The sequence below is a fragment of the Condylura cristata genome, unplaced genomic scaffold (assembly GCF_000260355.1).
Source record: "Condylura cristata isolate star-nosed mole 26May11 unplaced genomic scaffold, ConCri1.0 scaffold00019, whole genome shotgun sequence".
NCBI classification, from domain to species: domain Eukaryota; kingdom Metazoa; phylum Chordata; class Mammalia; order Eulipotyphla; family Talpidae; genus Condylura; species Condylura cristata.
The window spans coordinates 16,394,429-16,407,703 of record NW_004567120.1 but is presented as its reverse complement, the minus strand read 5'-3'; the positions used below and the strand labels follow the sequence as shown (position 1 = coordinate 16,407,703).

Genomic DNA, 13,275 nt, shown 5'->3' with positions numbered 1-13,275 from the left:
AGATGATATGATAATCAACATATAGCACCCTAAAAACTCCACAGAAAAGCTAATTAAAATAATAAACCAGTTTAGTAAAGAAGCAGGATACAAAATCAACACACAAAAATTTGCACACATACTAATGACAAAGGACTGATCACAATGGTACACAAAGAGCTGATTAAACTCAACATAAACAAAGCGAACAGCCCCATCAAAAAATGGGCAGAAAAGCTACAGACACTTCCCAAAGAGGAAATGCAATTGGCCAGCAGGCTCATGAAAAAATGGTCAACATCACTTACAATAAGGGAAATGAAAACTGAAACCACAGTAAGATACCATCTCACACCAGTGAAAATGGCACATATTAAAATAACTAGTAACAACAAATGTTGGCGAGGATGTGGAGAAAAGGGAACTCTCCTACACTACTGGTGGGAATGCAAACTGATACAACCACTATGGAAAGCTGTTTGGAGATTTCTCAAAAGGCTAAAAGTAAAGCTTTCATATGACCCAGCAATCCCACTACTAGGTATCTACCCAAAAGGCACAAAAATACTGATTCAAAAGGACACCTGCACCCCCATGTTTATTGCTGCTCTATTTACAATAGGGAAGTCATGGAATCAACTCAAATGCCCAAAAGTAGAAGACTGGATTAAAAAGAGGTAGTAATATACACAATGGAATATTACTCAGTAATCAAAAAAGATAAACTCGTGCCTTTTGCAGCAACATGGATGGAGCTGGAAGGGATCATGCTTAGTGAAATAAGCCAGAAAGAAAAAGAAAATACCAGATGGTTTCACAAATGAATTCTAGCAAACTTTCAGAAATGAGTTACTTTACACAAACTCTTTAAAAATTGAGGAAAACTACAGGTCAATCTCCCTAGTGAACACTGATGTAAAAATTCTCAATAAAATTCTAGCCAACAGAATCCAATAATGTATCAAAAGGATAATACACCACTACCAAGTGGGATTTATTCCAGAGGCACAAGGATGGTCCAACATCCAAAAATCAATTAATAGAGTCCAACACATTAATAAAAAATAAAATAAAAGCCATGTGATCATTTCAATCAATGCTGAGAAAGCATTTGACAAAGTTCAACATCTGTTTATGACAAAGCATTGAAAATTTCAGGATAGGAGGAACATACCTTAATATGATAATAGCATAGACAAGAAACCCATAGCCAATATTATTCTCAAAAGTGAAAAGCTGAAAACCTGTCTTTTAAGATCAGAAACAAGACAAGGATGTCTACTCTCACTACTGCTTTTCAATACAATACTGGAAGTCCTAGCCAGAGAATAAGACAAGAGAAAGACATACAAGGAATTCAATAGAGAAAGAAGTAAAACTATCACTTTGTAGATGATATGATAATCAACATATAGCACCCTAAAAACTCCACAGAAAAGCTAATTAAAATAATAAACCAGTTTAGTAAAGAAGCAGGATACAAAATCAACACACAAAAATTTGCACACATACTAATGACAAAGGACTGATCACAATGGTACACAAAGAGCTGATTAAACTCAACATAAACAAAGCGAACAGCCCCATCAAAAAATGGGCAGAAAAGCTACAGACACTTCCCAAAGAGGAAATGCAATTGGCCAGCAGGCTCATGAAAAAATGGTCAACATCACTTACAATAAGGGAAATGAAAACTGAAACCACAGTAAGATACCATCTCACACCAGTGAAAATGGCACATATTAAAATAACTAGTAACAACAAATGTTGGCGAGGATGTGGAGAAAAGGGAACTCTCCTACACTACTGGTGGGAATGCAAACTGATACAACCACTATGGAAAGCTGTTTGGAGATTTCTCAAAAGGCTAAAAGTAAAGCTTTCATATGACCCAGCAATCCCACTACTAGGTATCTACCCAAAAGGCACAAAAATACTGATTCAAAAGGACACCTGCACCCCCATGTTTATTGCTGCTCTATTTACAATAGGGAAGTCATGGAATCAACTCAAATGCCCAAAAGTAGAAGACTGGATTAAAAAGAGGTAGTAATATACACAATGGAATATTACTCAGTAATCAAAAAAGATAAACTCGTGCCTTTTGCAGCAACATGGATGGAGCTGGAAGGGATCATGCTTAGTGAAATAAGCCAGAAAGAAAAAGAAAATACCAGATGGTTTCACTCAAAGCAGGAGTGTAAGGGGTGGAGGGTGGGGGGAGAGAGAAAGGGGGACAAACAAATGTAATAGAGTAAAAATGAAGACAATGAACAACTATAAACCAGAGACATTTTATGGGGATGGAAAGGGGAATGGTATCAGAACTGAGGTGGGAAGAGTGCACTGGACTGTGGTGATGGCATACGGGTGAATTGGTGGTGGGAAGCCCATGGCGATTACAACTGAGATGAAAAACGCACAAAAAAAGGAATAATGTAAAAAAAAAAAGTTTAAATATTTTTTTTAAAAAAAGAGAATAAAACAAAGTAAAGCTATAAAATTCTTAGGAGAAAACTCTAGATGACATTGAATTCAGTGAAGATTTTCAATGTAATTGTCATGATCCAGAAAAAAAAGTAATAACAATAAAAAACAACAAATCAAAGCAAAAATAAACAGACAACTGTACATCAGAGACTTTCTGGAGATGGGCAGGAGGGATCAAAATGAGTGCGGGAAGAGCACAAGACACTATGGCGATGGCCCATAAGTGTATTGGTGGTGGGAATTCTATGGGGACTACACCTCAGAGGAGAAGGCAAACATTATTTTTTTTAAATACTATAATAGTTTATTTTTACATCATTTTGTGCCTTTTTCCATCTACGTTGTCATCCCCATGGGCTTCCCATCACCAAATCACCCTGTGCCATCACCATAGTCCCGTGCATTTCCCTCCCCCCACCGTTTTTGATCCCATTCCCCACTCCACCCCCATAAAATGTCTCTGGTATATAGTTGTTCATTATTATTATTATTTTCTCGCCTAATCCGTTATACTCCTGCTATAAGTGAAAGCATCCAGTATTTTTCCTATTCATTCTGGCTTATTTCACTAAGCATGATCTTTTCTAGCTCCATTCATGTTGCTGCAAAAGGCATGTTTTTATTTATTTATTTGGTAAGAGCAAACATTATTTTTTAAAAATGAACAATGATTTAAATATATGTAAATAAATTATTTAAGAAAAAATTAATAAAGTAGACTTTGTTAAAAATAAAAAATTTCTGCTTTGCAAAAGAGAATGAGAAGACCAGTCACAGAGTGGGAGAAAATATTTGTGAAAGATAGATCTGAAAAAGGACTGTAATCCAAAATATACAAAGAACACTTAAAACTCAACAATAAAACAAACAACCATATCTTAAAATGAGGAAATGAAAGGTGAACAGATATCTCAATAATGAAGATATACAAATGGCAATTAAGTATATGGGAAGTTGCTCAGCATCCTATATCATTAAGAAATTGAAAATTAAAGCAGTAAGTTACCACTACACACCTCTTAAAATGGCCAAAAATGGGCCCTCCCTGGTGGTGCAATGAGTTAAAGCACAGCACTAAAGTGCAGCCACTGCAGCACAAGTTCAATCCACCAACCGGGGAGTGGGTGACCCACATTGCTCAGCAGAACTCTCCTGCCCACTGCTCCCCTCAGCAGTATATTTCAGTTGATCTGCCGGTTTTGCTCCCCACTCTTTGTCTGGTGAATCCTCTCACCACCCCACCTCTGACCTGTACCCAAGTTCTTGTGTGCATAAACAAATACATTTTTAAAAAGATAAAATGGCCAAAACCTGAAAGACTGACACTACCAAATGCTGCAGATTATGTAAAGCAACTGGAACTCATTAATTGCTCATGGAAAACAAAATAGTACAGCTCCTGCGGAAGACTTTCTCGGTTCCGGGAACATGCTCTTACCATATTGTCCAGCAGTATACTCGAAGAAATTCAACACTTACCTCCCCACAAGAGCTGTATATGAGTGATTGGAGCAGCTTTATTTATAATTGCCAAAACTAGGAAGTAACCAAGATGTTTCTCTCTAGGTGTGTGGATTCATAAACTGTTGTACATCAGACGTTATTATTCAGTACTATCAAGAAATGAGCTGTCAAGTCATGCAATGAAATGGAGGAATCTTAAATGCATATTATTACATGAAGAAGCCAATCTGGAAAGGCTACATACTTCATGATTCCAACTCTGACATTTGGGAAAAGGCAAAAATATGCAGACAGTAAACAGATCAGTGGTTGCCAGGGATTGGGATGGAGGAGGGGATGGGGGGAAGAGGGATGAACTGATGAAGTACCTCGACTTTTTTAGAGCAATAAGCACACTCTGTATGATCATATAATGGCTGACATGTCATTATACATGTGTCCAAGTCCACAGATATTTTATCTATTGTGTTGGGAAACTCCTATTTTGATGTTTCTTTTAGTATACAGTTTTTTTAATCTTACGTTTTACTTATGTTTCACATACACATCTTGGCCTACTTTAGTTCTAATGACAGTATAATTTTCAGAGTCTTTGCAGTGTTGTTTGGTTCTGTTTCATTTATCTGGTACTTGAGGGGGTGGAACAAGAAGGCTTCCTTCTACCCACTATTGGTGGGGTTCTTTCTGACTCCCTCTTACCAGGGGTGTGTACTCACCTGATGTCAGAGTGTCCCATCTGATCTGCGAGAAGTTGGAACCTCCCTGGACTGCCCTGTGTTGTTAGGTTAAGATCAGGAAATGTCATAAGACACCCTACTTCTGTGTTCTTTCCAGGCTCCTGAACTAGCTTTCTTATCATCTTTCAGAGTTCTCTCTTGATTGTCTCTTGAATTATTTATACTTGCTCTTAATGGGAAGAAACAAGGAGAAGCAAGTCTGCATCATCTCATCCAGACCAAAAATCTCCTGAGAGTTTAAGAAATCTCCCACAACATTTGAGAAATTCTGGCCAAAGAGCTTCCTACCCAAAAATCCAGCCTAGCACCATACCCTAAATCTTCAGTATTACACAATAATTTTCCAAAGGGTTGGTAAGGAATAATATTTAGGTTAACACTACAAGGGCATTTGCTTATCCTTTGTAAAGTCCAAGAATATAGACATTCCTCAGGATGGGACAAAAGACTGTTGGGTAGGTGATTAGCACAAAGGTCACGGTTAGTAAATGCTTTTTATGCTGCAGTGGGGCTGTAATGAGAGCCTTAGCTGCCTGCCCGGTTGCAGAAAAGGGGTGGGGGATGAGAGTCAGAGGAAATAAGAGGGAAAGACAATTCCTGGCCTCCTTCCCAATTTTTCGTAGCCAAAGACTTTTTTATGTATTTATGTATTTATTTTTTTATTTATGTTACTTAATGACAACAGTCAAGCTAAAGAAGCTCAGAGAACTGACAAATATTTTGAAAACATTAAAAGAAAAAACTGTACTGACAACCCCCATTTTCCTGGATTTAGCAGCATGTTTTCTGTCAATTCCAGGCCACCTGGTGCAACTGCCTCTCTGCCAGAAGTTGGCTGTTTACATAGCAACCAATGTCTTGAGGAATTAACAGAAATGCTTTAGGGTAGACAGTAATGTAGCAGCAGCCTCTAACCCATCCCAGTGCTCTCCTCTCCGTGCCTTGCTGGTTCCCATAATGAATCCTTCAATAATGCAACCTTAGTCATTAGAAATCAGCTACTCTTTCCAGCAGAAACTTCACTGGAGAAAGCTATGTGGCTCCATCCCATCTCATTTCTCTGGATGTTTGCCCCATCTCTGGCTTTGTCTAATCAATGACTTCCAAATGTCTTGAATGTGTCCAAAATAGAAAGATCAAATGAGAATTAGGTGGTTATTAAAGTTTCAAGTAGCTTTCCCCAGAAACAAAGATTTTGAAGCTATTATTTGGCCATCATTTTGTTCTCCAGTTTGGTTCCCATTATGTACTATGGGATCGGCCAATTATGACCAGGTAAAGCAAATAAGCAAACATAAAAACCAATTAAAGGCAGCGCTTGGCAAAAGTGTTTAAAGGCAAAGTTAATCACAGTGCTCACACAAAGCAATCGGCCGTGGTGACTTTCAACAAATATCTGTTGAGCACCTATTTTATGTCCACGTGCTAAACGCTGGGGAAACAGTCATACAAAAAACAATCTCTGCTTGTTGTCAGTGCAGCAGGAAACCATTTATAGCACAGCCCAGAATGCAAGCAAATGAAAATTCAAGGACTTGGGAAATATAAATCTGATGTCAACATTTTCAGCATTTTAAAATAGAATATACGTATAGAAATCACTTGTAAACTGTAAAAAAAGAAAATATTACCATGCATAAGGGTAACCATCCTATCTACTGTGAGACAACGTAGTTTTGAGAATATTGAACAGTGTTCTATACATAGTGAACAATAGGTGAGGCAATGAGTCCAGACCATGAAGAAAAAGAAACTGAGTGCCTAATTTTATTTAATTTGAATTAGTTTAAATTTAGATAGTTGTGTGCAGCTAGTGAACAGTTCAAATTTAGTCTTAAGCTGAAGGTTATTCTGTGTCAGGGGGAAAGTTCCTTTTTTGAACTTGTTTATCTAAATTGAGTATTTATGGGGATAGTGAAATAAAAATCTCTACAACAATAAGACTAAATCAATACCGAAATAAAGATTAATACCTGATTTAAAAAAAATGCTAAATTGGAATTCCACTCACTAACCTGGCTGAATTTAAAATAAAAGCAATCAAAATGCATATGTAGTGAATGTGTGGACTGATTTTAAAATTAGTGCTTATTATTAATGGAACCCAAGGCATAAAAAAATTAGATGCTTATGTATTGTTCTTTAACTTAACATCTACAATGTGGCAGGTACTTTGCTTATAGGGAGATTTGATTCTTCTAATATACCTCAACAAAATTACTCCCTACATAGCTGTATTTAGCTTGATGCATTTGAAATGATTAAATTTTCTGTAACTTTGTTTAATTTTTTTACTCTGAACTAGGACACAATACAAACAAATGATCACTCACCTTTTGGATTTGACTACAAAACCAAAATTCAAATATATTACTACTTTAAAATACATAGCACATACCTCCAGAAATGAAATCATTAACTTCTTTCCAACATACATTCCAATATATAGTATAAGTATCTAAAATGTTGTGATGTACATTTTACAGAAGACATTTGGAGTGAAAATTATTTTCCTGAAATGGAAATTTAACCTAAGCCTACCTGAGAAGCCATCAGGAAGATTGTGATGAAAATCTATTTTGCATTGTTATACAGAAAATTCATTTAAAATATGTCTATGAGTTATCATTTCTGTGTTTCAGTTTGGCAATTCATTCTTTTATTTGTCCAGCCTTATAGAGATACAGTTAACTTACAATATTGCTTAAATTTAAGATGTACACTGTGTTGATTTGATCCATTTTTATATACAGAATGACTATTAGCATAGCATGAAGTAACACATACATCACATCATCTTATTACCATTTTTTTTGTCATGAGAACATAAAGGATCTACTCTTAGCAATTTACAGGCATATATAATAGACATATACAATATTCTAGTCACTATGCTGAACACTGGATCCCAGAACTTATTCATCTTAAAAGTGAAAGTGTGTACCCTTTACCAGCACCCCCCATTCTCCTCTCAGCCTCCAATGGCCACTCTAGTCATTTAAATTACAGCAAAAACATTCTTGCAACTGTTTCAAACCTGGTGTTTTGTATAGCATAAGGTCTCACATAGGCGAGTGGGTGCTGAAATCTGGCAGGGTTTGGGGAGTGAGAAGGCCCACAGGAGACCCAATTAGCTAATGACAAGTCTTAGAAGGAATAAAGATATTCACTGTCTAAAAGTTAAAGTATAAAATGAATATTTCCAGCTTTAAGTCCCAGTTAGATCACTGAATAAATACGGCATTACCATCTGATGATTTCTGACTCCAGAGAAAGGGTACATTTAAACATTAGTAATGAACCTTTAGAGAAGTGTTACTGGAAAGCACATAGTTTTGAAAAGTAACGTTTTTCTAATCATAAAAATAGTATATTGCTCTTTGTAGAAACCCCAGAAATTATGAAAAAGCTGTGAAATAAAATAAAAATCCTTTATAACTCCATGATCCAAAAGTAATCACCATGAGCATTTAGGTATATAACTTTCTAGTAACTTATTGTGGGCATGTGTGCAGATCTTGCTTTTTTACTTCATATTTTATCCTAAGCATTTTCTTGTGTCATCAAATACACTCAAGTAAACCTCATTCTAATGACTGCCTGCTACTACCAACAACATTTAATATATCATTTAAATATATTTAAAATATAATTATGGACCAAAAAATATTATTGTATCTCATGTGGATCTAATTTATCATTAGAACAGATTCAAAACGTATCTGGTATCTGTAAAAACTAGCCAAGGGATTTTTCTGAATTAATTAGTGGTTTCTTCTGAGTCTAACCCACGTCAGGATTTTGACTCTAAAAATGATTTTGTTTTACTCAAATCTCTAAAAACATCCATGTTTAGCACCATGATAAATCAGTCACAAATTTTCCAAAAAACGATTTTAGTCCTGGAAAAGGCCAACTCCTTAAGAAATGTTAGCAAGCAAAGCTCACCAGCACCCCCCCACCCCCCAACCCCCTTCAGCCAGGCTCTGGCTGCTCTGGCAAAGCAAGTGGATCAAGGTGAGCTTAAAAGTAATACTCAATTAAAACAGAGACAAAAGTAGTATCCTTAGCACAATCAGCCTTCTAGTAAATTCACAGATGCACCTTCGAACTAAAATAAAAACCAGTGATTTTTCTGAGAAAAATTGAATTCAAAAGCCACATAAAATAATTTGCTTTGCAAGCCTCTCGAAATATCAATATGCTTCATATTTACTAAACAAGAGTTCTAGAAATTATTTTATGCAAAATAACAGTATGCTTCATATTTACTAAACAAGAGTTCTAGAAATTATTTTATGCGGCCTAGGAATCACAAGTCCTTTGAAGTATAGGAAGGATCTATTCTATGTAAATTCTGTGATTTCAGTTTAAAAGGGAACAACATTCCATTCCTAATTATCTTGAAGCTTCCGAGCTCCTTCCCTTACCTGTCAGGCAGTTTAGGATCAGAAAGACCTTCCAGAACATGAACACCATCATGCTGAAGTTCACTGAGCGCAGCCGAGGGCCAGTAGCTTGCTTGTGCTAAGCCGAGTTTCAGACTGGCTTCTTCTACCGCAGTGGTTTGCCTGGCTTATCGGCTGGCATCACCAAGCAAACAAGGCTCTTCGAGCTTACTTATTGGGTCCGAACCTTTCCCAGAGCAGATTTGTGTTTCTTTGAAACACTTTTATGGGGCGTGTTTTCTTGATATATTTGCTACTGTGTTAATAATAAACCCACATATTTAAATTCTTTAGGCCCTTTGTACATGAATTCTCTAAGCTGTATTGTTTAAAATCATTCTTACTAAAAAATTATAGTGGGGGAGACATAGTTGGAACATAGCCTATGAAAATAATAGCTGACAAGGCTAAATTAATTTCAAATATTTTTATGAACATATAAGAGAATTAATTCACTAACCTCCAATTAGGTTAGTAAATTGGTGCTGTAAGATTTTCTCAGGAGATCTGAGTTCACAGGAAGGGCACAGGGATTATGAAGCAAAGAAAGGATTCATTTCTAGGTGAGCAAATTCCAGAAAAGTCACACTTTTTTGAAGCACTGTCAATTCTTACTGCCCTCCAACAAAACTAGGAGTAGAATGAACTCAGGGCTTATTCTTCTGGGTTAGAAACCTTACAGCACTTAATCGTTAAACTAATTTTGCAAAGCCAGGTGAGTGAACAACAAATGCTTTAAGACTTCCATTTGATGAATCTGAATCCATCTATTATACAGTTTCCTTGGAAAAGGGGTTCACTGGAAGAGAATGGCAGAATGCACAGATAGGAAGCCTCATGTGAATGCGAACTTCTAGTTTAGCACTAAAATATCATGTTTAAATTACCCCATAAGGGCCTCCTTCTCCTCCTCAGACTCTTTTTATGGGATCTGTAAGTCCTTTTGTTTCCATCTCTACAATGATTCTGAGATTTGTCTCCTCTCCAATCTACTGTTTGGGTACCTGCCCAGATACTCAGCTTCTCACCCCTGGTCAACTGTAGCAGCTTCTTAAATCATCTCCCTGACTTCTTTCTCCTTCATCCTGTGTACTAACCACATGTCAGTGTTCCAACCCAATCAATCATCTTCACTAACATCATTATGGGCTCTTTCACTAAGTCCAAAATCCTTAATTTGGACTCCCAATCTTTCAAGATATGCTCCTTGCCTCCTCTGTACCTTAGGTTAAATCATTCACCTGAAAATGCTGTCAAGATTTATTGCCTCAAAGTGTTCATTCACATGAAATATATGCACGTTTCAGTGGTAAGTTTAAGAACTACTTGACCACATCTCACCTTAACCAAGCTAATTTCCCACTGCTTTTCAGACAGCCATTTTGCTTCCATCAGGCCAACTTTCCCTTTCCGTGCTCATGTCAAATGCCAAACCTTGGCTTCAGGTGAATTCCATCATTATGTTACAGGGAAGCCCAGAGTGGACTGGACAGCCTGTCTGTGGGGCCTCCCCCCGCCCCCCCGGGCTCAATGTTCAGTTACACTGCAGGTACACACAAAAGGGTCAATAATGGGTTTATTTACAAAAGGGGAAAAGAAAAGGAAACAACCCAGGGAAAGAGAGGGGGATACAAAGTAACTGGAATACCTTAGGGCTAAGCTGACTGAACACACAGAGTCACATGGTCAGGAGAGCTGCTTCCCTAGCTAGAGCGCGAGCTAGAGCGCGAGAGATGTAATCGTGCCCTATTTATCCCCCAAATGTCCCAGAATTCCTGCTAGCTCCACCCTTGGGTCCTTGCAGTTCTCTCTCTGGTACTGCTGGGAGTTGTAGTTTCCAATCACTAGAGTAGGGGGTAGAGTCTAGAAAGCTGGAGAAGGAGGTGGGGTCCACAAGACTCTGCAGAGTGCCTTTAGGACATCCTTCCCCTTAACAATTACATAGAATTTTCTCCTCCCTCCTCTTGCTGTTTAAACATAATCTTTGCACAGATCTGTTACAGTGTCCTGTGTGAAAATAATCTTTGCAAAGATCTCTTATGGTGTCCTGTGTGAAAATGTCGATGAAACACATACCATCCCTCCCTGGCTTCCTCCTTGTATAAATTCACTTTGTCAGTTGCATTTAGCTCTGCAGTAGTTTCCTATTTATTAAGTGGTCTTCCCTAAATCTAGTGATTATGAATCTCTCTGAGTCAGCGACCAAGTTTTATAAAGGCAGTCTCCAAGTTAAAAAAGGGAGGTATCCCAAAACGTTTTGATGAACCCATTGGTTGGACCCAAGAATACACATTTCTACCAAAGCAATGCTGCAAACAAAAGTGTCAGTCCCAGACCTGTGCAAGACAGAGTATAGCACTGACTTCAATCTTGTGTGCTTGGCCATAAAGGTCAGGGGAAGAAGAGAAGGAACTGCAGGTGGCAGAGAGTACATTCCTTTTCATCCCCAAAGACATGGGATGAGCTCAAGGAAGCATTCTTCCCACCCAAACTAACCATTGAACATTGCTCGACACCCACCCTTACTTCTGCCTCTCTACCCTCATTGCCTCATATTCCCTTGTGTCTGTAAGTTGTCCCTAGATTGTCCCCAGAATTTCTTTGTGCTCCAAAATTACTTTTTCCTTTCCAACTTTTTTATCCCACAAGCTATTTTTCTTCCTCTGTACAAGCAGATGTCAATTCTGTGTTAGGAGGGGGAAAATGAATTGTCATGAGCATTCCCCAATCTGTTCACACTGCTAAAGATAGAAGGCTTATTTTCCCCAAACAAATCTCAGGCCACTTGTATTGGGCAATGCAATACAGAGCAATGGTCTGAAGGAGGAGGCTTTGTAGAGGACAACTTGCAGAGAGGTCTTTGCAGGTTACACCAGCTCTTCTCAACTTTGGTTCTGCTTTTAACTCTGAGTCCACCACGTCTCCAAGGACCATGGCTTTTATAATGGCTCTCCCAGAAGTACCACTGACTTTTCCAGTAGTGGAGAGCTGGGGCAGAGAAAGAAAGATCTAAGCTTAGTGTTCATAAGCCAGGGGCTTCCTAGCTTTCCTTCCATGCCCCACAGGCAATCATAATATGGTGATCATATAATTGATCATTAAAACCAGGACAATGTTGAGACACTTAGCAACTGCATGAGACAGCACAAACTGTAATAGTCCCAGGCAAACCTGCCGGTTGACCCTGAAATAGGTGGGGTTGAGGGTGTGATTTAAGGCTATTGTCAAAAGCCATCTGCAACAGAATGTCTCATACAACTACATTTAAGTAAAACTCCTTACATAGGCATCAAATAAAATGCCTAAATGGACCCCAGCTGCAAGAGGTAGAACTCTATTCAAGTAAACTCTAAAAGGTCATCTAAATTCTCTGCTTTAGACTGAATTTTGACGTTATTGATTATTGCTCAAAAGAATTGGGTCACTAACTGGCACATGAAATATTAATCAATGTATTTCACATTTTTCTGGGCTATATTTTTTTTCCAACAGCTTCGCCATTTTATCTTTGCAACCGGCAATAAAATAAATAGGGCAGGTATTAGCTACATTTTCTATGTAGAAAAACAGAGACTCAGAAACACAGTGTCTTTCCCAAGGCCACATAGGCCTATTAGCAGTTGTGCCTCCCAGCACAATGTGAAACTAATGTAACAAACACACTGCTGTCTCCAGGATTCTTCCCTTGGGAACTTTCAGAAATGTGCTGAATCTGACTTATCCCTCATTTTTCTTTATTTAAAAGTTATAAAAGTAATACATTTTGAATGTCAAGGGATTTCAAAGAACAAAGAAGTACAGAGCATGGCCTGGGGGTACATGCAGAAGTGAGTGAATGGACTCTCTTCTGTAACCTCTTTTCACCTGCCTGCCAGGCATCTCCACTTCTATGCCCCACTAATATTTCATCCTGAACCTCACAGGTGTCCTCCTCTGTCTCCATGTGCCTTGCCCTGTGCCATGATTACTGTCACTGGTGTCTCCATTATAACTCTTCATTGGAGTATCCCTTGACTCCTACTTTTATTCATTCAGCCATTTCACCAGTGTGGAATCGCACTGGGAACTTCTCAGCTCATCTTCCCCTTTCCTTCATACTTTTTTCATCCCATTATTTCTCATTTAGACAGTTGTGGTAGCTTCTTTTTTTTTTTTTT

General features: G+C 38.0%; 1 protein-coding gene across 1 annotated transcript in view; it reads right to left on the bottom strand.

Annotated features, from left to right (window-relative positions):
- VSIG1 (V-set and immunoglobulin domain containing 1) overlaps positions 1–13,275 on the bottom strand; it is a 41,355-nt gene that overhangs the window by 22,728 nt on the left and 5,352 nt on the right. Inside the window, exons 2-3 of the mRNA XM_012727065.1 lie at positions 11,925–12,106; positions 4,650–4,705 (exon numbers count right to left, since the gene is read on the bottom strand). Of these exons, the coding sequence (XP_012582519.1) occupies positions 4,650–4,705; positions 11,925–12,106 (238 nt within the window). The remainder of the gene's footprint in view (positions 1–4,649; positions 4,706–11,924; positions 12,107–13,275) is intronic.